General features: G+C 46.7%; 1 protein-coding gene across 10 annotated transcripts in view; it reads right to left on the minus strand.

Annotated features, from left to right (window-relative positions):
• Positions 1–14,941, minus strand: part of patj (PATJ crumbs cell polarity complex component) — an 88,689-nt gene that overhangs the window by 73,508 nt on the left and 240 nt on the right. For 4 of the 10 annotated variants that reach the window (XM_085448221.1, XM_085448213.1, XM_085448219.1 and 1 more), the window contains exons 1-9: positions 14,125–14,879; positions 13,303–13,366; positions 13,038–13,216; positions 8,931–9,134; positions 8,644–8,783; positions 7,970–8,150; positions 976–1,104; positions 461–721; positions 206–308 (exon numbers count right to left, since the gene is read on the minus strand). In XM_085448221.1, coding sequence (XP_085304347.1) covers positions 206–308; positions 461–721; positions 976–1,104; positions 7,970–8,150; positions 8,644–8,783; positions 8,931–9,134; positions 13,038–13,216; positions 13,303–13,366; positions 14,125–14,127 — 1,264 coding nt within the window. In that variant the 5' untranslated portion in view covers positions 14,128–14,879. Of the gene's footprint in view, positions 1–205; positions 309–460; positions 722–975; positions 1,105–7,969; positions 8,151–8,643; positions 8,784–8,930; positions 9,135–13,037; positions 13,217–13,302; positions 13,367–13,671; positions 13,810–14,124; positions 14,880–14,941 lie in introns of those variants that run through there. The other 6 variants (XM_085448218.1, XM_085448215.1, XM_085448217.1 and 3 more) reach the window with 5 other exon arrangements.

The raw sequence follows: 14,941 nt of genomic DNA on the forward strand, positions 1-14,941 counted from the left end.
TACCTCACAGCAGGAAAGTCCTGGATTCAAATCCACCACAAATATTCACACACAAACAACTGAAAGAAGATTTCATAGTAAAAGTTTTGAAAGTTTCAGTTGGTCTAGACTTGGACTGAAGGCTGACGGTCAGAGAGCCTCATGTGACAGAGCTCCGTGTGATGTGTGACGTCCTTCTGGGACAGCACAGTGATTTCTCTCTCACCTTGGCTGGTCAGAGGGTTGTAGCCGACGATGGAGATGCCGAGGCTCTGTCCTTCCATCTTGGAGAGAGTAACCTCATGGATCTCGTATCCTTCCAGATTGGGCTGAAACCAAACACACACACACACACACACACAGACACACACACACACACACACACACGCACGCACACACGCACGCACGCACACACACATACAGTGAGCTTACATGTTTTGGCTCAGAGTCACCATGTGCTTGTAAGTTCGTATGAACTCACCGCCTTGCTGAAACGGCGCTGGGGCGGGTTCTGGGGAGGCAGCTTGGGGGTTTGGGGTGGTAAAGAGGAAACGGGGGCAGAGACAGGAGGTGGTGGGGGAGGAGGTGCTGCTGCTTGTTGACCTTGGGGGTCTCTGGCGATGAGCATGTTCACGCGGCTCCCGCACCCCTGCAGCACCTGGACTACCTGGTCGCTGGTGAGGCCGCTGGTAGGTGTTGCCCCGATTCGAAGGATGTGGTCACCTGTGCGGAGGCGCCCATCCTGATTGGTGGAAAGCACACAGATGAGATCAACACACCCCAGTATTCGGTCTACTCTGGGGTAAAACTGGCCGTAAACATAAGCTTCAGCGCTCTGACATTTCTCGCCGTTGGGATTTAACGCTCATGAGAGCACGCAGTGTGATTACACACAGACTCCCAGAACATGAGGCTGAAGACCAGCTCTGAGCTTTAACAATCCCAGTGATTCTCTTCACACAGACGTATTTCTTATATTTTAAAGTCTAAACTCACCCTGTCGGCCACACCGTTTCGTATCAGCGTCCTGACCACCACTCCGGACGTCTTCCCGCCCACGATGCCGAAACCAAGACCAGATCCATCATTGACCAGCTCGATCTCCTCCACGTGGTCCCACTGATCCTGCAGCACAGACACGGGGTTACTGAGCGGAGCACAGAAAGTTCAGCGAGATCCTCAGAACCAGAACCAGTCAGCAGACAAAGCTAAAGCATCAATATACACGAGTCCTGCTTTAAACTTTATTTAACTAGAAGCTCTAGTGTATCAAAGCTTCTTTTACAAACAAATCAAAAAGACCAGATCAAATTAATAATCAGTGAAAAAAGAGAATGTTTTTACTGTGTTTACTTTCTACTCAAACTACATTTATAAATAAAGATCATTATTTTAGACTGTGCACATTTTTCTTCCGCCCTCTTTGAACTGCAGGTTTTACTTTGCCATCACAAGACTTTTCCACTGGTTCCAGATCTAGAAGAGGTTCCTGGTTCATGATCTAGAAGTGGTTCCCCGCCCTGCCAGAATAAACACTGGTGTTGACATGCACAGCAACATTTTGTCAGTGACAGACTGACTCTGTGGCAATGTGGGTGGATCCCGTCGGGCACAGAGGACCCACATCACACGCTGATGTTAACATTTATGTGTTCTGCCTAAAGAGAGGAGAGCCATATTTCTGTTCAAGTTTAATGTTACAGTAAAAAGAAAACCATGTTCTCATTGCAGCTTGTTGATCAAAGTTATACCATGAGTGCTGTGCTCCTCCAGCTCGTCCACACCAAACGTCTACGGTTCATCTTTTGCTCGTCGTCCATCAGCTGGTAGTTTTTCAGGAATTTCAGTGACAGCTGAAAATAAAACTGCAGCCCTGAGTTAACAGATGTCATTCTTCTGAAGCTGCAGTGCGGGCAGAGCGATTTGACCCGATCAGCCCTCTCAAAGCTGCAGGTGCATCTTTTAAAAGCAGCTCCGTGAGTTTATCTTCATGTTTCTCAGTCTGCAGCCAAGCCGCCGCCTGGTTATCTGTCCCAAGGTGAAAGGTCATTAGAGTGAAGCAGGTAATTACCAGCTGAGAGCACTTCCTCCTGCCTGATAGCAGCTACTGATCAATGAGAGGCTGCAGAGGCTGCTGCTAACACGCACGGGCAGCATTTATGAAGTGGCTGCACTCTTATTACAGTTTCCATCTGATAGACGAGGCCTTCCTCAGTATAATGAAACCGACCTCCTCCTCCTCAGCTGGTCCCAGGACGCTGGAGATAAAGCTCGATGTGTTGGACGCTCTGTGTTCAGGAGACGATGTGGTTTTAATGAAGCTCTCTTATGTTCCTCACAGCATTCCTCCACCCTTAGACCTTTTTCTGCACCTTTTAGTTATAATGAGACATCCTGATGCTTTGAGGTACCTCAGTGTTTCAACCCCATCTGGGGTGGTCGCCCCATGATCGGAAGGTCGGCGGTTCGAATCCACTTAACGGCTACCCTGAGGTACCCCTGAGCAAGGTACCGTCCCTACACACTGCTCCCCGGGCGCCTGCTTAGTGGGCTGCCCACTGCTTCACTGAGTGAATGGGTCAAATGCAGAGAAAAACAAGTAATTTCCCCATGGGGATCAATAAAGTATCCATTATTATTATTATTATTATTATTATTATTATCTGATGAGACGTGACAGCCGGCATCAGACTGAGCTTCTCAGGTTCCCACTGACTGTCAAACATCTCCAACCTTTCTGGACCCCTGATGCCGCCTCCTCCTGGGCACTGAGCAGGGTGTGGTAAAGTTAGTTTAATCCTGATGCAGAGGACCTGCTGCACACTCTGAGAGGAGCAGAAACACCTTCACTTTTACCTGAGAGCCTGACGGTTTCAGGGCCTCTGTGCTCACAGCAAACACTGATCTGATTTAAGCGTCTCTCTCATCTCTGCTGCACTCTGGCTGAAGTTAAGTGATAAATAAAAACTATTAAAAGCCTCCTCCTCACTCTGCTCTCACACGGTTACTGAGCTGAGTACAGGAGGACGTTAAAACGTGTGCGAACTCTGACATTTAAATAAGCCGAGAAGATTTCAGGAAGAAAAACGAGGTGTCGGACCGAGTGGGGCCGGACTGTTAATGCGAGGCGCGGAGCACAGGTTAGCCCGAGCTGTAATCACTCTGCTCCGCTCTATTGTCGGGTCATTATCACGCAGAATTACACTGTCCCCCTTGTTTGGTACCCTCCTCCTCACGCTTTGCTGGATCCGAGCCATGCTGAGGGCCTCGGATGCCCGCTTTTGTTTTATTCATGTGCTGCTTCTATTGAGGTCACGTTTAATGGAGCTGTGGGCATAAAAACACAGCGCTGCACTGGGCTTTAAGGCCGTTCTCCTGGCCCGGCTAACCATCAGTTAGTGAGCTCTGCTGGGCAGCTTCAGGTGTCTCTGACCTGCCATCACAGGCGACGTGCTGCACTGGCGTCAAAACTCATTTCTGCTGGAATCCGTCCGCCACCGCCAGGAAATTCTGCACTATAAAGCCTGCCATAAAGAACGCCATAAATCAGCCAGTCACGCAGCTTTTACTGCTTCTGTCTATTTAGTGAGTATTATCCCACCATCGATTAGGACGCCGTGACGGCGAACGCACTCAGGAGTTCAGTGGTAATTTATGGCTGTGCTAAAACTGTTGAAAAGCAGAAAGCACAGGGATAAAAAAAAAAAATAACAGATTGTGCAGTTAAAGAAACCTGGAAGGGCCTTTAAGACTGGCCGAGCCTAACTTCAGCAGAAGTTACCCACAGGAAGTTGCTAAACTTCTCTGGGAACTCTCTGGGCTTCACCATCAAAAGAGAGAAAAACTGATCTGTGGAGCAGTGAGGCGTTGGCTGCCGGCAAAATACAACAATCACCATGACCCTCCGTCACATCCACACACCGGGTTTTGCTGGCAGGTGAGACTCACACCTTAAGACCAGACCTGGGTGATCTCGTGGAAAAAAACACAACTGCTCTCAGGTGCTAGTTATCCTGGTTTGTTCCCGAATGAATGAATCTGAGCCAGCTCTCACTTCATGTTTCTAATGCACAGCTGCTCCTCCGGCAACACAATAATCCCTGAACACACTCACTGATCATTATCGAAGCCACTCCTCTGTCCTGTGTCTAGCACGGATGGACAGATGAGGAGTTCTGATTCTGGACAAACGGATGACTCTCTCCATTCCTGCAGCTGAACCTATTCCAGGGAACTTTATGAGCTCTTCTGGCTCCAGGAGCAGATCAGTGCGTAGCTTTGAGCCTGAGCTAACGTTCAGTCTGCTGTACTGGAGCAGATCACACAGAGAAATCCTGACAGGCGAGGACACTGCAGCCAGAGGTGCTCTAGTGCAGCGGTCCCCAACCTTTTTTGCACCACAGACCAGTTTATGCCCGACAATATTTTCATGGACCGGCCTTTAAGGTGTCGCGGATAAATACAACAAAATAAAACTAGTACCGGTACCGAAAAAAGAAGATTTATTCATAACACACGTGAAAAGACCCAGGAAAACCGAGTTAACGATAAAAACTATAACAAAATAACACTGAAAACTAGGGCTGAACGATATATCGCATTTGCGATAATATCGCGACATGATCAAGTGCAATTTTCTAACCGCAAAGGCTGCGATTATACTCTGGACATGTCCAAATTCATGGGCTGCATCCTCCTGAGGCCGCATTTGTAGACCGATTACGTCACAGCGACGTGCCGAAGGCTGTCCAAATTACTACCATATCCCAGAATTCATAGCGCGGCCCAGCCAAACTCCCGTTTCCAGCAATGGTGGCCGCTACTAAGTTTTAAAATTACTCATACTAATCTTTCTGGGTCACAAAATAAACTTTTAACATATTTTCAGGCGAGAAAGTAGTTGTGTAAACATCAAATATCTGCTCGGTTTATCAAGATATCCCATATTTGCAAAAGTGCTTCGACGTTTTCAGAGGCGTCTGCTACCCACCAGCTCGACAGCTAGCCGGGAGCTCGAGGGTTACTGATGCGGCCGAGAACGGCACAACTCCCGGCACATCATTTTCAGATCACCGCGGAGTTTCGCTGCTCGGGTTAAACGTAATATATAAGTCACTTAGACAACCTAAAAATGTTATTGTTGGGCTTTTTTCAGTGTTTTGTTTGTTCGTGAGTAAATCGGTTTGGCTGAGATTAAAGTTATTAGATTAGATAAAATAAAACTTTATTAATCCCCCGGGTGGGTTCCTCCTTGGTTTTCACACAGCTGACTAAACGTCAAACAGAAAACTTATTAAACAGAAGTATGAGACAGTCGAGAATTTACACCAGTGTCTGGTTATATTTTAGATAGCAAGAAGCAGACGGCCGAGTTTATTAAACTCCACCGAGACAGCGGTGACGCTAATCAGAAGGCTAGACCGTCCAATTTCACGCCTTTAAACTTTATTTAATATTATTTTTTAATTGAATGACTGTCTAGTAGTTCACAGATGTCGAAAAACTGAGTGTGGTAAAGCCACTGATTTTTTTTATGTATATTTCTGCAATCTGCACATTGTACTGACTTTCATTTTAATGTTTACACCAGGGTTCCTTGTCAGCACTTTATGCTCAGATGTTTGTAAGCTAAAAATAAACTATTGTGTATGTTCAAATATACTGTTGTGATTGAAGAAGTTAAATAAAAATGTCAGTCATCAATTCATGCATCACCTCATGTCATCATAACAGAGGTCTGTCTTCCAGGAAAGAACAGTTTAAAATTAATGTAATATAGTATTGGCCATACTATATGATGTATTGCTTGTCTTTGTTTAATAATACAGAAGACAAAGACCTTAAAAAATAATCGCATATCGCATCGCAATATTGGGGCAAAAAAATCGCAATTAGATTATTTTCCATAATCGTTCAGCCCTACTGAAAACTGATAAAAACCCTGAAAGCCACACATTTCACACCTGAGCCTCAACTCTCGCGGCCCGGTACCAAACGACTCACGGACCGGTACCGGTCCGAGGCCCGGGGGTTGGGGACCGCTGCTCTAGTGGACCCTAACTTCTTACAGATGGCAGACTGAGAACAACCTGAAAGGGTCATGTGATGACCCCAGATCACCCAGGTACCTGCAGGTACTGATCTGAGGCCAATTAGCTGAACATCCTAGAAAATGAATATAAAGTCTGAACAGCAACGCCTCCGCTATAGGAAGCCAGCAGTTTGAACCCTAACCCCTGCCCCCCAGTCTTCAGGAGAAGATGCAGTAAGTCAAGGGCACCTGAAGCTCCAGGTAAACGTGTGAGCTGCTCCATCACGTGACTGTGACGAAGACCTTTAAAAGACAATAAATAACAAATGAGATGTTTCTGACACTCAGACACAAAGTGCGAGGAGCCGCGAGCTTCACCCATGAAATAAATCCATCTGCAAGTGCAACGTCACCTACAGTTTGATCTCTGACCTTTTATCATGGTCCAGAGAGTAAAAAGGCAGGCATTCATAGCTGCGTCATCATCTCATTTTTCTCTGGCCCCTCCCTCCCACCTCACTGCCAATCTTCACCTCCCGCCATGTCGACATTCATCGATCGCGCCTCCACTCAGACTTAAACACATATTGTCAGGAGCGAAGCTGCAGGTGGAGCACTAACTCGATTTCCTTTCAGCTTTAAGGTCAAAAAAATCAACCGAGTCAAAGTCAGCTTGCCACAGACAGGAAGTGTCACTCCGATCCACAGGCGTGGTCCCAAAGTGACCTCCAGTTATGAGTGACAGCTCGCTGTTTGTGCACACCTGTTTGTGTGTGTCTCTTTGTGTCTGTGTATGCGTGTTTCATATGGAGCGATAAAAATCAAACAAACGCTGACGTCTGGTTTTGTGTCGCCCTGATGTTGGAACATCCTCTGAGTTCGGGTTTTTTAAAGCTGCTGACATCGTTTTGGAGTAAACTGTTGATTTCACGACTTGTTTTGGAGTTTGCTTCAAACAGCTGACAGTAAAGTTTTACTGTGTGCGCAGTTCCATCTGTGCTTGTTTTACTGGATCTTATTTAAAGCGCACACCTGGATCAGAAATGCCGTCCCTTCCAGGTTTGTGGTCTCAGCATTCTGTCTGTATTGCTGCTCTGGATCGTTTAGCCAGAGAGCTTCATGGAGCAGCTTTCAGACGTCAGGATGCGAGAAACGGCGAGTCTGCAGACTCGCACATGAACAGGAGGTGTTTATATTCCTGCAGACCACGAGGTCGCGCAGTTTGCTGGTGACTTTTCCAGCTTCCATACAACAGCTCAGCCTCTGTTCTGGAGTTACACAAACAACAGGAACTCCTCTTTACACTGATGACAACATCAGGCTCCATTTAAACTCTGCACACACCTGATATGATAAAAAATACATCCAAGCTTTGAAAGCCGCAGGTGGTATAATTATAATCCATATATCAATACATTTTTTGTCTCCTTTAGCTCAATGTGAGAGTCTTTCCTGTAATCATTCACTCTCGTGTTATTTTCTCCTGTTAATTATTAAAAGCTTCCAAACAAGTCTGACCCTGGACGAGTGCAGAAGCGAGACATGTGAGTTTTCCATCCTGAGCGTAGTTTGTGTTTAAATGAGAAACTCCTTTGATGTGTGAGCCCATCCTGCTCCCTGTGAGGGAACGAAAATGCAGACGCCAATCCGTCCAATTGGTGCATCCCTATTTTCTGAAGCATTTAAACATCATGGGAAAATCCTTGAGTTGTCGTCAGGAGTCAGCTATAGTTTACGATAATTCGACTGAAGTCATTTCTACAGAGCATTAGATCTGCGTGTCCACAAATAAATCAGAGTACGGGAAACAACAATGTCTGCATTTGTGATTCAGTCTGTGCTGCTCACAATCAGCCAAAACATGAAAACCACCTCTGTAACATCGTCAGAGCCCCAGACACAGAACGTCAGAAGTCCAGTCTCTTTTAAACCTTTGAATAAATGCCACAGTTTCCTTACCGGGTTGATTGGTGTTGTGGGCGGCAACGATGCGTCAGGTGGGCGGCCTCTGGCCACCACCAGCTCCACCGTCTCTCCAGGCTGCTGCAGGAGGGAGAGCGCGTGCTGTTGGCTGATGCCCGGCTCCAGAGGACTGCCGTTTATCACTAGGATCTGGTCCCGCTCCTGCAGACGCCCATCCCTGCAGACACAGCACCACATCCGTTGGAGCGGTGCATACTTACTTTAAAGGCAAACTTCACTGCCTTTGCCTTTAAAGTCTGCACCCAATCACTTCTAACTACCAAAACATGTCAGCCACACATGATGGTCGCATGACATCATCTGAGCAATGCTGGCAGGCTCATGTTGGACAGCCAGACGCTGTGTCAGGTAACACCAGCTGATTCAGCCACACATCACACACATGTAAATTTAATGTTTCAAACATTTTTTCTATTAATTTTCGTCATGTTTGTCGTACACAGGCCGACTCCGATCACACAAAACCAGATGAAAGCTCCCCTTGCTGTATGATGGGAATAACAGGAAGTGGAATGGCACATAGCAGTTCTGCTCCAATATTTTCAAAATAAAAGTTTAACATGACGCTTTATTGCTGCATTAATGGGTGTAGCGTGGTGTGGTGACCTGCTGCTCACTGATAGGAACAAACTAAACACGCGTCACTGAACCTGTGAGCGATTCCTCCGGGCTGGACGTGTTTGATGAAGACGCCGCGGCTACTGCTTCCTGTTGGATTCAGACCGACCACACTGAAGCCCAGACCACCAGTCAGAGGACGAGTCAATCTGACCACGTCAGTGAGACGTCCCTGCACGCAAGTGTGTGCGTGCACACACACACACACACACACACACACACACACAACCAGAGACACAGACACACAATCAGTTGAGCGGTTTGATATCATGTTGAGTTCATTTGTGAGATTGTGTGTGAGCGTCTTGGCTCCACCCACCTTGGCAGCATCAAGAATCCACTTCTGGAGGTCAGGTGTGGGCGGAGTCTGACGTTTGGGCGGAAACGAGCCATTGGTGAGGATGGAGGAGGTCGCGGATAGCGTGGGTGAGGCCGGGCCACCGACTGGATCGACGCTCATGATCAGTTGACCTTTTTTGGAGAAACTGAAATCGCTGCTGGTGTTTGGAGGCATGGCGCTTAGCTACAGGGAGAGGAGAGGTTAATCAATACATCAGATCTTCCAATCATAGCTGAGTGCTGATAGAGAAGTGAGAGACTTTTCTGTCCTGTCAAAGACGTCGCACGTCCTGCGAGTCCACAGAGACTGAAGGCAGAGGTTACTGCACAGTGATCATTCTAGATTATATCACCTGATTATTTTCACTATCAGAGTAAAAATTGAATCTCTAACAGGGCCGCCACATTTCCAAAGCTCAAACCACAGAAAATAAAATCAAATTTCATCAGAGCTACAAGACAGGTCGCCATCGTCACATCTGAGGCGAGAACATCCTCACATATTTGTAGAGTCAGACTTGCTGAAATGTACATATATGAGGTTTGGTACACGCGTGTAGCATCCCAAGAAATACACAAACATTCTTTTGAAGCCCCAACCTAAACCTGTCACCCTAAACCCTTCAAGAGGTGCAGAATTTAAGACGCAACTTTGGTGCATTTTTTCCCATTTTTAGATCCATACGATGACATAAGCGCGTTTGATCCAAAGACCTGACGGATGCTAAACTGCAAAGATGGTGAAGAAGTTGTTAAAACTCAAACGTTTCTAGTGGATCTGCTCCAGATGTCACAGGTTTGAGTCCAGACCTGGAGACATCCCAGAGCGGGCGCCCTGATTGTCACTGCTAACGGCTTTACTTGTCTTCATCAGCAACGGCACGCTGGTCTCATTGTACGTGAGGACTGGATGCTGTCACAAATAACTAACTACTGGTTTTTGTTTCGATCAGTAGTCTGAGAAGCCAGTCAGTTCTACTGACAATAAAAACCAGGTTTTTTCTTTTGGCCTCTGATAAATACTTTTTTTTTTTTTTAAGCAGAGATTAGAAATAAATAAATAAAAACTTGTATTCATCAAACTTAAACAGGCTTCTGTTAATGCAGTGAGCCTGCACAAGTGCAGGAAAACCCTGAACAGCTTCAATCTGTGGACCAATTAATACATCCGTTCTCCAAACGAGCCAATCAGCTAATGTCAGACTGACGCATGTCAAGTCTGAACTAAACACCTGCTGCTTTCCTGTTTGTCTCAGGTGTGAACAGAAGTGACATCAGGGATCGTGCTGGACACAGATGTCCAGTGTTTAGACTCAAACACATGAATGTGAACCAGGCTCCGCTGACTGACTGTGTGCGCGGGCATAAAGAAACCGTCCACATACTTTTGAACTTCACTGTGATGAAGAGGCAGACTGGGAGAGAGATGGGAGGCGCCCTTATGTGCAAGGACGCAGAAAAAAAAAGAAAAAAAGAAAAAGACGCGGCGAGGCCGGGGGTAAGTGGGGAGGAGAGAGGAAAAAACTAAAATCAATAGATTCCTCTGCAGGCGCTCTCTCTGAACAGGTAATGTATTAATGACCTTTACACTCACATTGTGGAAACTTATCAGTCTGCGGCTTATTTAGACCGGGCTGACAGAGCAGGATCCCGAGCCATTTCATCAATACCACCTCGACAAGGCCGTTACTCAAACCGAGACACCAGATATTAAAGCCTGATAGATCTGCAGCACGCTGGGGAGGGAGGGCCAGAAATAAAGGGAGAAGTCCCCGCTTCATATACCCTCCGCCGGCTTCCATCGGTGCATTCATAGACTCGCTCTGACCTTCGCAGCACTTAGAATATGAAGCCCGCCGCGGGTTATTGCCATTATCTTAATTTGGCCTGCAGATTGTTTATTGTAAAGCTCACGTCAGCGCAGGCGCGAGCTGAATACAGATGGCGATGCAGAGAGGATTCGACGGCCCGGGTCACAGCGGTGGGCGGGAGGCAGCACAGGACTGATACCCATAGGCTGTCAACACCTGGGCGGGGCTACACTTGTCAGATCTGATGGGAAACACTCACACAGATAGATGGAGAACATGTGATGAGAAACACCCACTGAAGTAAACCTAACTAAAAGCTTTTTGTTCCATTTCTGACATTTTACTTGAACTCAGGTTCTTTTCTGGTTTAATCAGGACCGTTCATGTGTTTCTGGACATCTTCTGCTCATCTCCAGCTCTATAGCAGCTCTCAGGACCGATTTATCTCGCAGTGCATCATCTGCCTGACATACCTGACTGAAAAATTCGGGGAGTCTGCTCACTTATTAAGAGGTGACTTTTCAATCACAGTATAGCCCCGCCCTTGTCTACTTCCTGCTCCTGCTGTGACTCTGAGAGCACACAAAATCTCCAAAGTGACCTCATGTTTGATTCAGTCAGCCCTGAAATTCATCATGGACTCATTCTTATATACGTAGTGCTTTTTTTGTACAACCCGAGAAGTCGCCCCCTGCTGGACATGAGAATGTGCATGTGGCGGCGGTGTGGTCCCTGGCTCAGCTGCAGGGGAGGCGCAGCGAGCTCAAGTGGGTGGTGCCTGGGGAGGCCACAGGTGGTGGCGACTGGACTAATCACAGTCTCTTCTTTTTATAGTGAGAGGCCAGTGCATGCGTGCCGAGACCAACTCTGAGCAGAGACTGTGTAGCTGTACATGTGAAACTTGGCAATAAAAGCTGAACTGTGAGCACAAACATTGTGTGTATTTTGGGTCTGTCTTACAGTCTGCTTTTCAGACTGAAACCAGTCAAAACATACATTTAAAAAATAGGCTATGATTTAAAAAATAAAATGGCGATCACAGTAGATGATAGTTAGTCATAAAAAAAAACTGTACAAATGAAAAACCTGTATGTTCGTGTTTGCAGCCCTGTGTCAGGCTCAGTGGAGTAAAGGCATGAAGTAGGGCTGCACGATTTTGCATAAAATGAGAATCACGATTTTTTTGGCTTAGAATTGAGATCACGATTCTCTCACGATTTTCTTTTCCAATATAAATATTTATTGCACATATTAACTGCACATCAACTTCGTAACAATTGAAACTGAACATAAAAACAACAAATGTCTCACGTTTTGTTGTTGCCGCAAAATGTTGTACTGCTTGAAATTCCGTCTCCACCGTTGCTCGACGCTGCGTGTATAGAGCAGGTAGTGCAACAATAGAAAAATAGTTGCGGGACGGCACTGTGTAGCGTTTGTCTAGGGTGTTGATCATTTTCCTAAATCCCTCGTTTTGCACAGTGTTGATGGGAGCCATATCTTTGGTCAGGTGATAAGTAATAGCCTCCGTAATTTCTTTGTGCCTGCGGGAGTTCGACGTGTATAGGGAAGCACTGTATAAGGTTCCCGTTATTGATGTTTGGGTGGTTGACCGGGACGGATTTTCTCCTGTCACTTTCTCGTCATCCCTGACGTGCTCGCCGTTGTTTTTTCCCTGCTAACTTTAGCATCACACGGCACAGCTTCTGTATCACGTGGTATAAGGCTCCGCCCTTGTCATTTGTTGAGCAGGAAGAGTGAACGCTTGTTTTCATGCAGATTACGTCCCGGATCAAAATGCGGTACAATCGTCGCCGTCTTTTTTTCTTTTCTTTTTTAAGTCGTCATTTGGAAATGAGATCGCACATAAGTATGAATCGAGATCGCGATTTTCTAACGATTAATCGTGCAGCCCTAGCATGAAGACAAACAACAAACAAAGTGTGTCGCTGCAGCTAGCTCCCTGTTGCTAGCTAACCTCTTTTTTCTTCTTGTTACGAGGTTGTTTCTTTCATACAGTGCACAGCTTCCATATCACGAGAAAGGAGGTGAGGGAAACATGGTTGTGGATAAAAACAATAAAATTCTTGTGAATGAAATATTCCATAAACTAGCTGTTAATATAAAACGTCATCATTTAAGGCTCTTTTGTTTTGTGTGAACTCCTTCACCTGCAGTCCAGGTGAAGTACCGGTAAGCCTTAAACATCTGTGCCAGGATCAGAGTGATCCTATCCACTCTATTTTGTATGACGGAGCATGCTCAGTGAGGCTCACCTGGCTGCGGAGCTGCTTGATCGAGTGTTGAAGGGTCAGGATGTGGTTAAAGAGCGGGCTCTGCAGCGTCTCCCGCAGGTTTCCCAGGGTTTCGCTGTGGGTCCACTCCTCCCGCTGCACCAGTTTGGCCTGCAGACGCTCCAGAGCTGCCAGCACCTGCTGACGCTCCGTCGAGGACACTGAGGACAAAAACAGCTTGTGAAGCGTGGTCTCGGATAAACGCGAATCATTGGATGGTTTCTCTTGAGTTATAGTCAGGACTTACCTGTCGGGACATTTTCAAACATCTCTGCTGTGCTCTCACCGTCCTCTGTTCTGGAGGACCTAACCTAAACCAGGAAGAACCGAGAACAACTTTATTTCCTTCAGCTCTGGACCAAGTCTGATAAACGCCTACTAAAATACGAGCAAGTGTGGAGATACTTGTGCTCTGACACCTCACAGCACGACTCATACTGACCGCTCTTTCTGTCATCAACAACACTGCATGAAGTCACAGGAAAACATGCATGTCAGCACCCGTGCACTGTCTGTCTCAGGTGAGTCACACTCACCTTTTCTCCCACCAAAATTGGCCAAAATATGACCCAACACAGAACACCAAAAACATAATATCAGAAACACCATCAAACACCTTGCTCATTTCTTTCTGCTTATCCAAATCAGGGTCACAGGGGGTGGAGCCTATCCCAGCTGCCATAGGGCAACATGCGGGTACAGCTGGCCAGATTGTCCAGGGCAAACACAGAGAGACAACCAACTGGTATTAATGAGCCTAACCTAACCTTAACTAACCGTAACTAACCCCATCAACCTCAAAAAGACAAAAACCAAAGTGATGCTGAAAATCCCTGAAAACGATAAAGTAAAGATGGTAAAGATAACAAACTACGAACTCCAAACACAAAAGGCAAATACCACAAACAGCAAATACTACAAACTGAAGTACCACAAAAACCAGCCCTGCGTGAAGAAAATACTACACAGAGCAGATTTATGAAACAGGCCTGTAAACACTGAAATTTGACACCAAACAGGAAAAAACAAGATGAAAACTATGACAGGGAACCGGAAACCGAGAACGTACCATCAACACCAAAACCGTCACGAGCACCGGAGAATCGTGTGACACAGCACCACACCCTGAACCTACCACCGACACCCCAGCAGGTGCCCGCAATCACGTGACCGCAACTTTAACACAGTCCCTTTGAGTCACCATGGTAACGGTAGCCCTGACCTGACGGTGTTTACTGGTTTCCATTTCGCAAAGTGACGTTTCTGACCTTACCTGCGCGTTCTCGCCCTGCCGTGCACTGTGCCCTCCGAGCCACCGTACTTTTCACCATTCTACTTTCTAAAAACTTGTACCTAATACCTAAGGAGTTACTTCACACCTTCTTTCACTGTGGTACTGAAAGCACTCAGGTACTTCCCACCTGTGGCTAACACGGCCGTCCTCGGAGTGTCCAGGTGTGGCAGGTGAGCCTCGATATCAGCACGGAATATTTTCTCAGTCAGAGCCGAGCCGAGCTATTGTCTAGCTCTCTCTCTCTCTCTCACTCACACACGGTCCACACACCCCCAACACCGAAACCAAACAGCATGACGCAGAGGGGGTCTGAGGCACTCACCTGTCAGCTCACCTGAGAAATCAGGAAGTGAAACTGAGCAGCGGAGTCGGAGGGGGAGGGGGCGGACAGACGGTATTTTCACCTGTACATATTTTAACCTGCATGTTTGGCCCTTGGTTCACCTCATAGCGTCACAGAGCGCGCGAGCAGGTGCGTCAAAGTTTACAACAGGTGAAAGCCGCACTTTAACCGCCTCTCTCTCTCTCTCTCACTCACACACACACACACGCACAGGTACAAAGTCTGAGTTCAGATCATGAGAATAAAGTA

Source organism: Copadichromis virginalis, linkage group LG23, assembly GCF_057382275.1.
Source record: "Copadichromis virginalis isolate Kocher_CV1m ecotype Utaka linkage group LG23, C_Virginalis_male_GT1.1, whole genome shotgun sequence".
Classification (NCBI taxonomy): domain Eukaryota; kingdom Metazoa; phylum Chordata; class Actinopteri; order Cichliformes; family Cichlidae; genus Copadichromis; species Copadichromis virginalis.